Source organism: Lineus longissimus, chromosome 3 (genome assembly GCF_910592395.1).
Source record: "Lineus longissimus chromosome 3, tnLinLong1.2, whole genome shotgun sequence".
In the NCBI taxonomy this organism is placed as follows: domain Eukaryota; kingdom Metazoa; phylum Nemertea; class Pilidiophora; order Heteronemertea; family Lineidae; genus Lineus; species Lineus longissimus.
In genome coordinates, this window is record NC_088310.1 from 16076993 (window position 1) to 16095470 (window position 18478).

At 40.5% G+C, this 18478-nt stretch overlaps 1 protein-coding gene across 2 annotated transcripts in view; it reads left to right on the plus strand.

Moving 5' to 3' along the window:
* Window positions 1–8275: 8275 nt before the first annotated feature.
* LOC135484030 (RNA-binding protein Pasilla-like) overlaps window positions 8276–18478 on the plus strand; it is a 34664-nt gene continuing 24461 nt past the window's right edge. For both annotated transcript variants that reach the window (XM_064765060.1, XM_064765062.1), the window contains exons 1-3: window positions 8276–8428; window positions 12603–12743; window positions 14120–14271. In XM_064765060.1, the coding sequence (XP_064621130.1) occupies window positions 8281–8428; window positions 12603–12743; window positions 14120–14271 (441 nt within the window). In that variant the 5' untranslated portion in view covers window positions 8276–8280. The remainder of the gene's footprint in view (window positions 8429–12602; window positions 12744–14119; window positions 14272–18478) is intronic.

Below are 18478 nucleotides of genomic sequence, written 5' to 3' on the forward strand. Positions count from 1 at the left end.
GCCTGCGGCGCGCATCACCAACTTCGTCGGCGAAAGTATCAGTGATCGGGGCTAAACCGCCCTGATTAAATTAAGACCTGTGGAGAAGGCTGCAACCCTGGCCTTTGGTCTTGTTAGGGATTTTTTCCCGAATGTACGCGATGATGACGTGCCCTGTTAACAGGGCGTAACATAAAAATGTGTTTCCACTGTGATTGCATGACCGAATATATCACTGGAAACGCCTGATTCCCCTGATTCTGCATGATGTTAAAAGGCATTTTATTTCTTTAAATAAATCGTAAGCGTCGCATCGGCTCCTAGCTCTGTTCATCATCCCAAATGGCAATATTGCCAATTGGGTCGGACAGTCACGGAAAACCCCAAATATTATACATCCTGTATAATTCTTACACTTACAGTGACCATTCTCCCGTGAAAGACCGTTGCTTACGCTACACAAAAATTTTTAAAAATCGAGGGTCAACTATTGAACTTTTGAGATATGCTGAATTTTGCACAAATCAGCGAAAAACGCACCAACTGGCACTGGACGGCATTTCAACACGGGGCCGACGCACAGCGGAAGTTCAGTAGTACACATACATCGGCAACTTCTTGTTAGCCGCCTATTGAGTAGAGCTCCACAGTTTCAAAAACCCCAAATATCATTCGGACACTCTAGAGTCAGAATTAGGACTCCGAGTCCAATTGAGACTTCCTTAAACGATGTCCGAATTCAGAATCCTTTGGCTTTACTAAAAACACAACATGGGTAATGAAAACACATAATCGGGAAGTAATTGATATAGATGGCAGTGCATGTCAATTTCAAAATGGCGTCGTAGCTTTTCAATAGCTGCCCTATTTTTATAGCCCTGCACCATGGACAGCTGGACATCAGGGCATTGGATATGCGTACATGAAGATATCAGAATTACTTAGATTGCATGCACACTGACACACCATCGACAGATGGACACCATTGCCTCAGACTAGCTTTAGACAAGAGGACTGCATAAACACCGATACACATCGACTGCACATTCTCCAGGACATTGAGACCAAACATCATTTGACTTCCTGACAACCAGGACACCATCAACAGCCTAGACATCAGTACATTAAAAACGTGGACAATAGAACATCTTCAGTAACATAGACACCTAGACAACATTGACAGCCCAAACACAAGGAAATAAAAAGATAGTTGTTTTTAATATGACAAATTTCTACTAAATTTTATTTCAAGTCTAAAACCTAAGCCGAGGCTAAGGTATAGAATCTTGATTGTCCATAAAATGTGAGGGCGTTATTTCGGCCTCGTAATATAAATATGCAAGGTTTACTGTATTTGAAATTTGTTTTTAAGATGCCCTTATTTTGCAGTAACACATCAAGAATATAAGAATGTCTTCTGCTGTGATGAATTGTGCCTCCATGTTGAGGTGGACGCCGGCTCTTTCACCTGTGATGCCTAGATGTTTTAGGTAGGTCCATCAAGTTTTTTGAAATCAATTGGTCAGTTTCTGTCCATATTTGGTGGATTGTTCCACCACATCAAACCAATTTTGCTACTGTGTGTTGCAAGTTATTAGGGAAGGCTTTTTTAAAAAGTTTGTCCAATAATCTCATTTTCTGATTTTTGATCTTGGGCGATGATGGCCCCACAAACAGTCAATTTCACGCTGCTGAGATATTCTCATGACGAAACATAGACTGTTCGTCATGTCATCCCAGTTGGGGCATATACCTGTACCTGGCTTTGCGTGGGTCTAGTTTTCACATAGAAACACAAAAGACGCTCCGAAATGTCCTCATTTTTACAACCAAAATCACAAAAACTTATGTTATGACTGTAAGACTAAATTTTGTCTGGAAACAGAACGGGCCACCTCAACCCTTCTTTCAACCAAGAAGGATATTTTGTACCGACCCCCCCCCCCCTGCCTAGGCAGAAACCCTGCATGCTGATGGTTATAATATTTAAGTTGTTTCTTTGATTGCAGCACAACACAGAATTTGGAACACATAATCAAACTCACCCGGATGAGAATCGTGGACAACAGTGCCTTAGGCAAAGCTGCAGTTATTTCTGGTAAACCAGCCCGAGTTCTGCACATCTACAATAAAAAAGGTGTTGGCACGATAGGTGACAAAGTTTTAGTCGCTATCAAGGGACAGAAAAAGCGAGGATATATTGTAGGGGTGAAACAAAAGCAAAAGGCTATGATACCTAAAATGGATACGAATAATCTTGTGTTAGTTGAGGATAATGGAACACCAATCGGCAACCGGGTAACTGTACCAATTCCTTCAATACTCCGAAAAAGGAGTGGTGATTTCACCAAGATCCTTTCTCTTGCTACGAGGTTTGTGTGACAAATTGTAAGGACACGATCGAGAAGAAGTGACATTTGTATGTTTATTATCTGAGTTCTGACAGGCGGATATTACTTCTATTGAGAGACGTTGTGCTGTAGAAATGTGTTTGACGCCTTTAACATTGTCTATATCTTGGGCCGTTTAAAAAAACCCTTTTTGGTTTGTAGTTACTGACCCAGCTTAAATCCCCCTAAAATCAGTAGAACCTTTTTTCTTTTCTCATGTTTCTCAAAAACGCATATCATTTCTTTAAAAAATTACTGTTTTCTGCCTCTTCTGAATAAAAAAATAGATTCTGTCTACCTACCGACCCTGTCTCAAACTTTAAGTCTAGTAACTGGAAACCAACAGAGTTTTAAGTATGAATTGAGCTGTAAGTATGAATTGAGAAGAAAGTGGCCGCATTAAAGCGTTTAGCGTTGTGATTAACGCTCTGTCCACAGGCATTGTAAATATTCATACTAACAATGCTACAGTTAAACTATTGGCTCAAGTTCTTTGCCTGTAAAAATCAAGTGTCCGATTCAAAATCAATGCAATAAACGATCATGGTATGAGCCAGCTGGTATTGGCTGGTTACATTTTCTACATCATGCAACTTCAGTCTTTTCATCACCAGGTATACTTCCAGTACCAAATAACTACAGGGCTTCAATGTATGCATTTCATTACAAAACCACTTATTTGAGATGATGTAACCCCACTTTACGACTGCTGTTATGTACTTTACTTATCATTTATTCATCTGTGAAAATATCATGACTGCATCACCTGAAGACAAATTTACAATAATGTAAAGGCTGAGGAACTCTGCGGCCTGTGACAACCAAGACCGGCATGACATTACAAGCCATTATCTCTTTGTGTCTTGTCTATTATCCAGCAGGTGGCATTTGTTAACAGTGGTAGATTTCACTCTGAGGTGAGGTTGTTGAGAGAGTTGGATAGAGCCTATACTGTATTGCTGTTGAAATTGAAGAAATTTTGTATAAAGAAGAAAGAAATCTGGAGTTTTATGCAAGTTGTCTCTTTTTGTCATTTAAATTGTTATGAGTAAAACAGTGGAAAGTACCTTCGACCTGACCAAAGATCCACATTTGAAATTCACCTCGGCACTTCCCGAACAGGCAGTGGAAAAGTGACAGCTAGCAAAAGGAAGATGATTGTCCTGCTCATCAAATGCACTCCAGATGACAAGCCCCAAACTTGCAGGATCAAAGAGAAATCGATATTCAACCACACCCATCTCAGACCAGGCTTGAGAGTAGTCGTACTTCCACCTATCAAATCCCTGTGTCTTTTGCGCTCACACCTATGAATTGCCGTGTCTAAATAGACCCGTGTGTCAAATCCCCGTGTCTATTAGCCCCATCAAGCTCGATGGGGCTAATTGGGGGCTAATTAGACCCGTGTTCAACACGGGTTTTTTGATAGGTGGAATCTGAATAGCCCCGGCAATTGCAAGTTCTAAGACCCGGCGACAGATGGCGCGGTGTAGTTGCCTCGGTATTGCGCACGCGAAATTTCCCTCAAACGGGAAAGAAACACAGGAGAGCTCCCTACCTACAGCGCACCTGTCGCCGGGGCTAACACCACTGAAAGGTGTAAGTGCGCCCCGGGTTTTTTGACACATGGCGAAGACACGGGTCTTGAAAAAACACGGGGTTTTATGATAGGTGGAACTACGACTAGAGTGAGTTGCAATGAATTGTTCAGTGTGCGTACTCTCGATCCATTGCAACTAGTTGTAGTTGATATGCAAATCACAGTCTTTTCAGCACTCCTGTCACATCCAGTTCACACCAGCTGTTGTGTCACATTTAGTTGAACTAGCACAGCTGTGATATCACATCCAGTTTACAACAGCTGTCATGTCTCATCCTGTTTACAACAGCTGTCAAGCCACATCCAGTTTACATCAGCTGTCTTGTCACCTCCAGTTAACATCAGCTGTCATGTCACGTCAAGTTCAACGACTTTACAGTCATGTCACATCAAGTTAACATCAGCTGTCATGTCACATCTAGTTAACATCAGCTGTCATGTCACATCCAGTTGAACTACTTCAGCTGTCATGTCACATCGAGCTTAATACATAAGCTGTCATGTCACATCCAGTTGAACTACTTCAGCTGTCATGTCACATTGAGCTTAACACATCAGCTGTCATGTCAAATCCAGTTGAACTACTTCAGCTGTCATGTCACATCCAGTTGAACTACCTCAGCTGTCATATCACATCCAGTTAATATCAGCTGTCATGTCACATCCAGTTCACATCAGCTGTCATATCACATCCAGTTAATGGGTAATATGAATAAAGACTAGCAAATGCTTTTACTCCGGTTTTGTACAGGAAGGCCTAGTGTAAATGTACACAGAGATTTAGATAAAAGCATTTGCTAGTCTTTATTCATATCACCCAATATCAGCTGTCATGTCATATCCAGTTCACATCAGCTGTCATATCACATCCAGTTAATATCAGCTGTCATGTAACATCCAGTTCACATCAGCTGTCATATCACATCCAGTTAATATCAGCAGTCATGTAACATCCAGTTCACATCAGCTGTCATATCACATCCAGTTAATATCAGCTGTCATGTAACATCCAGTTCACATCAGCTGTCATATCACATCCAGTTAATATCAGCTGTCATGTAACATCCAGTTCACATCAGCTGTCATATCACATCCAGTTAATATCAGCTGTCATGTAACATCCAGTTCACATCAGCTGTCATATCACATCTAGTTAATATCAGCTGTCATGTCACATCCAGTTCACATCAGCTGTCATGTTACATCCACTTAAAGCTACATCAGCTGGAATGTAATACTTATTCAATGACATCAACTGGAATTTCATATTGAGTGAAACGGATTCAGTCCCAGTGTCTGAATGACATTAGAAATGATGCGCGCTACGGAGGGTGACATTTCGATCTGTTCCTGAGCGCAAATAGTGAGCTGAAATAAATATTTCTTTGAGTTTTTGCCTGAGGTTTTTAAAATCTGTCTTCTTGAGCAAGTGGTGTTAACTTCTTATGATGTGGCGACATTTGATGTGACGATGATTCTTTCCAACAGAAGCATGACTTTATGATGTCATAAGACGATGCAACATACTCATGCAATGCTAAATGACATCATGTGGTAGTCTTTAACGCACAGTGAATGAAGAGCGTTTGTTAAAACGGTTGTCCTGGGAGCTCACCGTTGCCTGTTATAAATCAGCTAGGGTTGAGTACACTCCGGACGCAGTGGGCCGACCTTGTTCCTCACCACAAAGGAGACCACGCTAGGATGACGCAATGGGTCTAGGGTGGAGGTGATAGTCAGAAATACATAGGGGGTTAAAACACTGGTGTCATATACTCTAATTTGATTTCATTGGTATCAGCCGAATTTGCTACTGCTGAATCCAATACCTTCCCATCCTGGTGCAGGGTCGTAGAAGCGAGACATTAACCCCGATTTCCTCTGGATGACCTTCCAGCCATTGTGACATTGTTTTAAGTGGGAAGATGGATGAAACAGTCACTGAGGGATATGTGACGCGTCCAGATTCACAGAACAAGATGCAACATTAGCTATTATGTCATATCCTGACACACAACTTCAGTCTCGGTGTCAAACCAAGATGGATGACATCAGTTTATTGTAGTGTCTCCTCCAGTAAACTGTTGAAGCCTAATGATACCTCCAGTTGGACAGTATTGTATGTATTGTCACATCCAGGTAAACTAAAGCCATTTGGATGACATCAGTTTAATTGTAGTGTCTCCTCCAATAAACTGTTAAAGTCCTAATGTCACATCCAGTTTGACAGTATTGTATGTATTGTCACATCCAGGTAAACTAAAGCCAGTTGGAAGACATCAGTTTATTGTAGTGTCTCCTTCAGTAAACCGTTGAAGCCTAATGACACCTCCAGTTGGACAGTATTGTTTGTATTGTTACATCCAGGTAAACTAAAGCCATTTGGATAACATCAGTTTATTGTAGTGTCTCCTCCAGTAAACTGTTGAAGCCCTAATGTCACCTCCAGTTGGACAGTATTGTATGTATTGTCACATCCAGGTAAACTAAAGCCATTTGGATGACATCAGTTTATTGTAGTGTCTTATGCAATAAACTGTTGAAGCTTAAGGTCTCATAAGGGAGTTTCCTAAAAATTCATTAATTTCTTGGTCCTCACTGTACGCCAGTGTTGATTTAGCAGTTGTTTTGGCAAATACATGTTCTTTGGAGTTTCTGAAACCTGGGGTGCTACTCAATAGATGGCTAACAAGAAACTACGCATTTTACAGTTGTTGCCGACGTATGTGTACACTGAACTTGGGATGTGAGTCGGGCCCGTGTTGAAATACCATCCAGTGCCAGGTGCGTTTTTCGCAGATCTGTACAAAATTCAACATATCTCAAAAGTTCAATGGTTGACCCTCGATTTTTTTTTATTTTTGTGTCTTTCACGGAAGAATGGTCACTGTAAGAATTATACAGGAAGAAATGTATATTATTTTGGGTTTTCCGTGATTGTCCGGCCTAATTGGCAATGATTCCATTTGGGATGGTGAACAGAGTTAGGAGCCAATGTGACGCTTATGATTTATTCAAAGAAATAAAATGCCCGATTTAACATCTTGCAGAATCAGGGAAATCGGGCGTTTCCAGTGATATACGACACAAATTGGTTGTCCTTTTGCAATCACATTGGAAACGCATTTTAAAATAGATGTTGTGTCCTGTTAACAGGGGACGTCATCATCGCGTACATTCGGGAAAAACTCCCTAACGAGATCTAATGTCACATCCAGTTGGACAGTATTGTATGTATTGTCATATCCAGGTAAACTAAAGCCAGTTGTTGGATGACATCCGTTTATTGTACTGTCTCCTCCAATAAACTGTTGAAGCCTAATGTCACATCAAGTTGGATGACATCAGTAATTTCAATGTGGTCGCATCCAGATTAACTACCAGGCCCAGTGTCGAATTGGGTGATGTTGGGCGTAATGTTATGCTTGAGTCATTCAACTTGACATTATCACCTGTGTAATGTCGTCATATCCAGTTAACGACTGGAGTCCTAATGTTGTCGCAACCAGTAGGCTATAACACCAACTGCAACGTGACATTCTGTTAAAGGGTGGCTATTGGTAAGACCAAGGTGGGCCAGATTAAGTCGGTGATAGGCGTCTCTGAATATCTCATCTACATTAGCTCCTTGACTCCATCAAACCAGACCCAGTTTTCTAACTGCATATTTAATCAAGAATTGATAACGACTCAGTATTATTTATTCTTGATATTATCATAATTCACCTGAAGACCACACTGACATTGTTGGACCCACTAGTTCCTTTAAACCACCAATATTTCTTTCTCTTTGTACAACCTGTAATGTCACTTACATTTGGATGACAGAGGTTGTAGGTCCGATATCCAACCTAGTTTGGAAGTGATAACTCATATCCAGTAAGGGTCACATCAAGTTGGACAAATTCAGCTGTAATGCCATAACTAGTTGAATGATGCCGATACTATCACAACCAGATAGCAGTCACTCTTCAGTTGTAAATAATGATATCCCTTTCGAGATCAGAGGGGAGTATCTGGGTAGTAAAAAAGGTAGGACATAGTCACAACCTGCACAGGCTTATAATGTAGACCTAGGCCTTGTTCCATTCCCCATAACATTCCATTTTTCTATCTATATGACCATTTGCCAGTGAGTATTGGGTTATTAGAACAGTCCAGTTACCTTGGTGTGGTCAAAACTAATATTCAATTAAAAATCGCAGTTTCAAATTATTGCTGTCCTTGTTTCAGAAGGTTTAACGACGTTCTCCTAGGTGTCGCCAGCTGACTGTCTATGATTACTCGGGCTCGTTCGACCGAACCCGATCGATGCTCGTAATCAGCGACGACGTGAAATCATCTGTTTTGGCTGCTCGTCAGAGGATGGCCACCGAAATGGACACGTCTGACTCCCGAAAACGACCTCTTGATGGCGAGGTAGAGAGCGGAGTGACAAAACGGTCAAACCCCGGAGGAGGTGAGTGATTTTTGTATCAGCTGGTGTTGTACGACCTGATGTATTCACCCTGGGAAGTTCACACCCCTTCCCCACCGGCTGTTTGTTGCAAAATGGCCGACATTCTGTGACGCACGAAATTTGGCAGCACATTTTTACTGTTCACAGTTATATGCGGGAATAAAAAACAATAAAACTCTTGGGGTGTTTAGATTGATATGTTCTCTTTCCGCCTTGTTAAGGAATTTGTGATCTGACGTGTACAAGAAGCCGTTTCAAATAATTTTCTTCGTATCACTGGAAAGGTCATTGAGTGCACCCACCCACACTTCACAATCTGCTCTTGCCTGAGCCTACTGTACTGTACTTCCTTGTCGGACCCAACTCAGCTGATCGTCCAAGTGGCAGTGCCCCTTATCGCTATGGTCGTAGCAAGCATTGTCACGGGATGGATGGGGATCACTGTAGTGGTGTGAATTTGCAGTGAATACATTACTGCTTATTTTGAATACATTATAATGGATCGGGTATGCTTCATGTAAAAAGACGGGACTATGTCAGCTGGTGACCACACTCCACAGTGATGGGAGCTCACAGGCCTGGCTCACATGTTGGCTGCCCAACATTTTCCTGTCGGAAGAAGTTATCTAAAATAATGTGGTTATGCAAGACAGTATCGAAGTAGACACTCGCGTAGCCTACAGTAGGCTCACACTAACTTGGCTGGGAAAGGCAAAGGGCATTCTGTTTGTGAGTCTGACGTGCATTCCTTTCAACCATAAATCAAATGGATATGTTAAAACCAAGAGAAATAAAGATTGTTGTTGATTACAGAGTGGTTGATATCTGTTTATTTATGCAAGTATCAATTCGTGTCTTGTACCCCCCCCCCCCCCTCCTCAAGGGTACGACACCTTATCACCCTATAACGACATCTTAAGGCTCAAGCATCACCCTTTTTTCACCAATGCTACTTTTTCTTTCGTCAAGACATCACCATCAACAATATATCAGTTATCACCGTCATATAAAGTAACCGAACTAATTTTACTGGGTAAGGCTGTATGTTCGACAAGACATCGACACATTAGCATCCTTATTCTTTCCAGCTTCGCCAAATTTTCACTAAAGGAAAAATAAATACTACTCAAGCATCGGCAAAGATTAGTGGTGATAGCTTAACTACCCTTGAGGAGGGGGGTACAAGAAACGAATTGATACTTGCATTATGGCTTGTGTGACTGTCGCAACCTATTCACAGTGGGTGACGTTGTCACAACCTGTTGTTGTCAGGTAATGAAAGACACAACTTTTCATGAGTACTATAGATCCATGCACTTGATTGGGAACAACGTTTACATGACGTAGTGTTGGGCGTCGTCACGTCACCATGCATTTTACATTACTGTAACGTGACGAGACGCGACGTTTTCGTAAACGTTGGTCCCAATCAAGTGCATGGATCTATAGAGTAGTGTCTCAACCAGCCATAGTATAACAACCAGCCATAAGGAGTGTCACAACTAACCATAGAGAGTGTCTCAACCAGCCATAGGTGGTGTCACAACCAGACATAATAGTCACAACCGTTGGAGTATGTCACAACGAGCCATTGATTGTCACAACCAGCCTTAGGGAGTGTCTGAACCTGCCATGCATAGGTAGTGTCTTGACTAGTTTAATGACACAACCAGCCATAGATAGTGCCATAACACGCCATATAGAGTGTCTCGACCAGCCGTAGAACCAGCCATTGAGAGTTTCCTAAGTTTGTATAACAGCCAGCCATTGGGAGTGTCTGAACCTGTCGTGGGTAGATGTTTTGTCATCTCAAACCATTGGTAGTGTCGCAACCTGTCCTGGATTTTGTCTCCACTTGTCATGGGTGGTGTCACGACCTGTTGTGGCGAATTTACATGGAGGTCACATTGTCATGTTTCTTGATTGAGTCGAGTCGCACGCTCATGAATAAACAAATCGTATATCTACACATTTTGTCTCTTCAAATTTGATATGTACAGGGAGGCCCAGAATTATTTTCCCTCGTACAGTAGATTTCTATTGTGTGTCCATTGTGTGAGGGAAAATAATTCTGGCCCACCCTGTAGACAGTTATTATGCACTTCTATGTATGTTCACCTACCTTCTATGTAACCTACTTTTCACTTGGGGATAAGTAGGTCAAGGTCATACTCTTATAATATCTTGTGTGGGTCTATCTCTAGAGGCCTTCACTATAGTGATCTTCAAATGAATGTCGGAGCTTGACATTGTGCTGGAAATATTTTGAATTGAACCTAATTTTCAAGGTCACAGACTGTGGCAGAGGTAAACCTCTAAAATTTCATCAATGATGGGACATTCCCGTCTGATGATTTAATAATTCTAATTGCCCTGGATGGACATGCAGTCAAGAATCAACCACTGGAGGCCCTTGCATCGCTTTAAAAACTCTGTTGTTAACGTACATGTTGAATCATATACAGTGGAACCCCGGTAACACGACCACTCATGGGACCGTGGTCGGAGTGGTCGTGTTACCGGGGTGGTCGTGTTAGCGGGGTTGGGAATCCCCAGACGAAATACATGATTATTTTTCCCGCCAAAATTGCCGACTGCATGGCGTGTGTACGCTGTACTACCATAGCAACGCTGCCTGATTGAGATGATGCACGCTCCAAAGTTTTGTTATCATGCCTCGCAAGAACAGTTCGTCGATAAAATTACATGTTACATTCTCAGAATGAGTTAGAAAAGGTAATTTTGTAACTCATTTTATCCACAAAGTTTCATTATCTGCCCGACGTGACGCATTTGCGGGCAATTTGGTGAATCATCCTCCATGTACCCGACTGTTTGTGACGATTGAAGTAAACTTGTCGTGTGATTCCACGTGAATGATGAGTTGAGTAATGCCACAGTTTTAATCAAATCTATTTTCAGTCAAAATATTTAAAGAAATATAAAATGATACTGTAGTAAATCAACCAAGTTCTCCATATCATAAAACATTCAAACGTCTCGCAAGCTTGTTATTGTCATGAGTGTGGTCTTCAAACTACCCGCCGTTTATTATAAGTTCATATGCAAATCACGCAAATCACATGATTTTGCTGCTGCTGAGTGCGCATGTCTGGTACTGAACTGGCTCAGTGATGAAAACAAACCATGAAAACGTCAGAAAAGGAAAGTTTATTTATTCATTTACACTTACACAATTGATCATACCTGCAAAATCACATTGTATTTTTTGTTTTCATATGTATTCCCATGGCCATTGTCCCCGTCTCAACAAAGCTTGGCAGCGAGGTGCTAATTACTATGCCGTGGTCGCGACCGATTACGGCAATTAGGCCTGGTGGTCGGGTTAGCGGGGTTGATTTTCAGTTTGGGACCGGCCAGGCCAGTGGTCGCGGTCGGGGTACCGGGGTGGTCGTCTTAGCGGGGGTCTCTTAAATAATGGTAATTAGAGAGGAAACCATTCGGGACCGGAGAATCGTGGTCGCGTTAGCAGGGTGGTCGCGTTACCGGGGTGGTCGCCAACCGGGGTTCCACTGTACGTGACTTCTTTAATTTCGGCCTTTTTGGTAGTTCCACACCCTTTGGTAGTGACACAACATGTTGAAAGGACATGGATGATGCCACATCTTGATGAAATGGGTTATAATGGCATTTTAAAATGTATGTTAAACATTCTAAAACACCCGAGTGAGAATATTAATGGATAATGTATAATACTAATAGCCTCAATTTCACCACAGAGGTTTGGGTGAGACAACCCAAACTGCTTGGGTTGGTGCAAAAAGTGGAAGCATTTCAAACACCATTATTCGATATTCAGTTTGAGATGTTTCAGAATAGAAAATAATACCTCACTGTCGGTATTGATTGTCTCACCCAAACCGCTCGGGTGGAGCTAAACTATTGGCCAAAACCTCGGCTACGTCTCTGTTCTGGTCTACATTTTAGCTCCATGGGTGAGACAACCAATTACAATACCTCCAGTTCCGTATCCATTCCTTAAGTTGCTCTTGGTTCATGTGTCTGTATTTTAAAATGCTATCTGACAATGTGACCTCTGAGCCTTTGGCATGGCAACTGCCTCAGTTTTGCACTGGCAAACCCTAGGAATCAGGATGGCTGACTGTTGAAAGATTGATTGTTATTGTATGTTTTTGTATTTTGTTGATTTCAGCTGACCATGTCCATTTCAAAATCCTCATCCCTAGTGTAGCAGCAGGTGCAATTATTGGTAAAGGTGGCGAAACATTAACGCAAAAACAAAAAGAAACAGGAGCAAGAGTCAAAATGTCAAAAGCTAACGATTTTTATCCAGGTAAGTTTATTTTCTATATTGTAGTGTTTTTGCAGTTTATTTCTAAAACTGCCCAGGTTTTTCAATCTGCTGAATTTGGCAATTTACCTTCTCCCCAAAACTGCTTTGATCCCCACAATAACCATTAGAGACGACCAATAGCTGTCACTGGTTCTGGTTCTGAGTAATAAATTGCTAATTCCCATGCAGGATATATAGGTGATCTATTTATATTAAAGCGGTGGTCCCCTATTTATGATTTAGTTCGCTGATACTTCAAAATTGATGCCAGTCACATCAGCAGCGATTGTATAAAAATAATCGCCGAGGACATGTAGATCGATTGCAATCTTCTCTGAAAACAGTTCCTTGTATGCAATATCGTACAGAGCAATTGAAACAATTTTTGGTTTTTTTTCCATTTGTGCTTTACCAATGTAATGTGGCATTAAGCGGAAACCCTTTCAAATGTTGGCATTGAGTTGTGAAGCCCCTTACTTGCTATAATTTGACATGCCCTCTGTTCTGACTAAACTTGACAGTTACATGTGTGTCTACCTGCCAAACAAGGCCCATTGCTATTAAACTAAAGTTAAAGGTCGTCTGAAGATCATTTGGTTGGAAATATTTTTTTTGCAGTGAGTGAGAAGAATGTCCTATGTAAAGGACATTTTTAGGTAAATGTTTTGTAGGTCAAATTATGGAGACCCTGTGCATGTGGAGAAAAAAAACTTTGACTGTTAGATCAAGAGTTTGCCCCGCAATCCTGTATGGTTGTCCGAACTGAATTGGAAAAACAAGCATGACAGTGGTTTGATTATTGCCAAACTCATTCATTGCACACAAGTCAAGCTTGTTTACTTCATTCTCTTAGAAAGATGACGATATGGAACTTGAAGATGACCTATTTATTTTCAAATTCCTGATTCCCTGCTACCTTGGTCAGTTTTAAAAATTAATTAATGAAACGACGTCACCCAGAATTCCATGATATGATAGGCCACATGCAACCACTTCCAAATCCAACCAATAATTGTTGAAATCGTTGAAATTTGACAAAAAATTGGTTTTACAGCTTGTCCAAATGAAATCATAGAACAGGAAAGATATTTGGAACTACAGTAGAACCTCTCTATATGGACACCCTCGTGATTGACAAATGCTGTCCTTAATAGAGAGGTGTCCTGATTGAGAGGTCAAATTGAATGGAAACAACCAATTTGGGACAAAACTAGTGTCCTTAATATAGAGAGGTTGTCCTTAATAGAGAGGTGTCCGCTAAGGGAGTTTCCAAGTTATTTTACAAACCATAAAACAATCGAAAAGATGATGGTTCAAAATTGTCCTTTAAACTTTTTTATGAAAAAATTGCTAATAAAATGTATGTTCTTTTGCAGCCACAATGGAACGAGTATGTTTAATAACAGGAACAGTAGAAGCTATAACTAGTATACACAATTTTATAATGGAGAAGATCTTAGAAAAACCAGATCCTAATCCAAAACCTGTAGACGGTGAATTAAAAGTGAATTTAGAAAGACATAAACAGGTAAATGAATTTTCTTTGTAGCTTGTTGATTTCTCATTACTCATGATAGCCCTGGTCACATTGCTCAATGACAGAATGAGCCATGAATTATTTTGTAAATGGGACAAATTTGGTACGATGTTAGCATTGCCCTGAGCTGTGCATCAGACATTTTGAAACGTTGACCTTTTAATTCTATATCAAAGGTACATTTGGTGATGGAATTCTGGAGGACATATTAAGGTTCAGATGCTAGTAGCAACAGTAAAGGTGGGTGCAGCTGAACCTTCTGTCTGCGGCCAGCTCTGAACCTCAACTACACATTAGAGTGTTGTTGGATTCCAGACTTTCTAATCAAGCTGATCTCCAAATTGTCATTTCATTTCATATGGCTGGACTTGCAGGGTCACTAAGGATTCAGAATGGCAGATTTAGTTGCGTTTGTCAAGGTGAAAGTTTTGTCTGGCGTACACTGAGGTGCAGGCTAATACCCGTAGTTGATGGTAGTGTACCAGTTACTTGCTTGCAAAATATTCAGTTTTTTGCAATTTATTCAATGGGTCTTATGCAAGGCCTTTCATTAACCTGATGCAGTGCACCCTAAATTGTGTAGTGCAAAGGTTTTTCCTACATTGTAACACAAAAGATCTCAAGATTTGTTTCAAAACCACTCTAAAAGTGAGTAAACTGGGTTGAACAAGGTGCCCAGAACTTTTTTCTGTTTTGATTACAGTGTGTTGGGTGGCTTATTACCAGTACCTGGCTAACCTCTAATATAAAGAATATAATTTTTTGGAGGGGGGAGGGGGGAGATCTTCATCCTTACAACTTATATTATACAAATCGAAATGAGATAAAAGGCCTGATCATTATTTTTAAGTTAGGGTTAAGTGAAGTCCAGCCATGCTCCAGCCATGCTCCAGCCATGCTCCACTGACACAAGTCCATTCTCATCCTTCCATAGCTCATTCGGCCATTTAGGTTTAAACCATGCATCTCATCACTGATCACACTAACCCTTTTACCACCAGTGCAGGGATCCCATAGAAGAACAGATTACTGACGGTTTTTACCAACGTTTAAAATGGTATCTGTACCTGTTAGAAATTTCCAATAACAATATTTCATTTAGTTGAAACAATTCAATATTCGGCTGGCGCTTAATGTAAAAAGTTGTGATTAGATCGTTGCCTTCAGTTAAATCTGTAAAACTATTTTAAAGTCAGAAGCACTTGGTGCCGTTTATACTCTGGTAACTAGTAAGTGGTCACCTGACCTTGGATGTTATGAGTTCGTTGCATGTGGTGCGCTCAAGCTTGTGAAAGGGTTAATCTTAACATTTCAGATAATTCCATGATATGGTCATCTACTACTTTAAAAAGACACATTAATACAGATTTAATTACTTCTAACGTTTAAATTGGAATTCTTGATTTTTAAGACCATATGTCTAAGATGTAAATCTTGAACCTGAATTTTAGACTCACTAACCATTTCATTGTGAGTGTGTGTGGGTGGGTGGGTGGGGCACAAGGACTCGTCTCTTGAGAAAGGAAGATATCATAAGCTTGAATAATGTTGTGTGTTTTTTTTGTTGTTGCTGCAGTACAGAAGCCTAGGTTTGCTGTGTCTACCTTTTTGGTGACTTTGACCTTTGGTGCACTTGACAAGCCTTCCTTCAGGTTTCTCAAAGCTGAAAGGCCCAAATGTTAACAATGGGAGACGTGGTTTTATTCATGATTCCTAATGTCACACCGGTACCGGTAGTATTAAATGCTATCAATGTATCAAAGTGGATCAGCTTGTAGTATGGTAGGCCCGTATACATGGTTTGGTGAAAACCTCAATGATTATTGTTGGCTTATAAGCTAGTGATTGATTGACGGCCTCAGGACTTAATATTTGCTGTAGATCATTCACATGTGTGTTTAACTATGGCTAGACATACATTTTATGTATGACGTATTTCTATTATAATTCATGTAAAGCATATTTGTGTCTTCACACAATGTCAGAAGGGGAATTTGGGAAATAATCATAATTCATTCATAAAGCAATATTTAATATGGGTCTGTGTGCCCAACATGTGATTGCAAGTCTTGTTATACAAATGTAATAGTACTGGTGATATATTTGTACAAGATATTCATTATTATGGGGACTTCAAAATGCCAATAGGCATCTTCACCATGAATTTATACCTGATTGGTCTACACAAGGCCTACCATTCTTCAACTGTGACCTTTCTGAATAACCATGAATCACTTGACATGTCATTTCACTTTCAGAATGTCCCCCTTTCCATTAACCAATTCCATTTATTGTTTCCACAGATATGTACACCCTGAAGTGAATATTCGCTGCCATTTCATCTTAGATGTTGTTCGTTGATAGCTTATCTGTCCTGAATGACTTTGGCATCTTGGCCTGACCGACACAATACCTACATGTACATCTCGCAAATGGTTCTCATTGACCTTGATGACAATGACAGTGCTGACTCATGGTGAAAGTTTTTTGTGATCAATTTCAGTTAGAAACCTTTGACCCGATCAGTGATCTGACATTAACAGCCTTGTCAGCAGTTAGACCCCCTTTGACTCCGTCTGTTTTCTGAGGTTTTAGCCTTTGGTTCAATTTATTGAAAGCAGTCAGATATCCCTTGACATTTCACAGCCTTTGTTTCAATTTCTTGACAGCAGTTCGACATGTTTTGACTCAGTCACTGTTCTGACAATCACAGCCTTTGGTTCAGTTCCCTGACAGCAGTTAAACCCCTTAGCCTTTTGGTTTGATTTATTGAAAGCAGTCAGACATCCGTTGACATTTCACAGCCTTTGGTTCACTATCTCAGTTTGGCATCCTTTGACTCTAAGTCAGTATTCTGACATTAAGAGCCTGGTTAATTTCTTGACAACAGTTAGAAATTCTTTAACTCGATCACTGCTCGCACATAAACGGCCTTTGGTTCCATTCCTTGACAGCAGTTGAAGCTTCTTATCTAATTTTGTGACTATGACAGCCTTGGTTCAATTCCTCACCAGCAATTGACACGTTTAGGCCAGTTTTATGACAACAGCCTTTGGTCAAATTCCTCAACTGCAATGGCCTTTGTGGATTTATGTTTTGACTAAGACAGCCTTTGGTCCAATTTCTTGACGGTATGTGTGGATTATCTCATTGAGGTCATGACAGTACTGCCAGTGACTGACAGCATTTTGATCATCACCCTTACCATCCCGTCCTTGACCCTTGGCAATACTTGAGACAGTGTACATTGATTCAGAGAGACACTGAGAGTTGGCCTTTCATAAGTCCACATTTCTTCTGGATTTTAATTGAGACAGCAAGGGCCCCCTCTTTGTTAAGACAATCATGGTAAACAATATCAACACCCATTACATGTAATGTATGAATTCTCACTCATGATGAACAAAATCAACACCCATTACATGTAATGTATGAATTCTCCCTCATGATGAACAATATCAACACCCATTACATGTAATGTATGAATTGTCACTCATGATGAACAATATCAACACCCATTACATGTAACGTATGATTTCTTACTCATCATCATCATTTCCATCAGTCATTTCATTCTCATTATCCATGTTATCTTTTGTCTCTCTTAACAATTCGCTGTAGATTTTTATGTATTTTGTGAACATTTTGCAACATAAAATTTAAATCAAAATTATCTTGTTACTAATATTTGATATGTGTTTATTACTGAGTGCACTGTGACCAGGGCTGTTTCTCATTCCTCATTTTCATGTATGGTACATATATGATCTGCTGAACTAGTGGATCAGTCATTTTGCATGCTTATGACAGAGACTGGTTTTAATATGCTGTGAATTTCCTTTATAGCTTGGTTGCACTTCCAGTGATCTTGTTGAACACAACCTGGGCCTGGTGTTCCTTAGCCTGCAAAACCAGAACATTTTAGGTAGAGAAAGGGTGGCCATTAAATTGCGATTTTTATTGTTGTAAAATTTAAGCAAGTAAACTGGTATGATGTAAAATCCTCCAGTTCAGGAACAGTCCATAAACATTGATGTGCATCACAATCCTAACCAGGGTCCAATCTTAGCAGTGTTTCGGGACCATCTGATTTCAAATGGGCAACTTCTTTGCATAGTGAGGTTGCCCAACCGGCAACCGCATATTTTATTCATCTTTTTCCTGAAAAACACATTGGAGAACTACTGGTTTGAGAAGA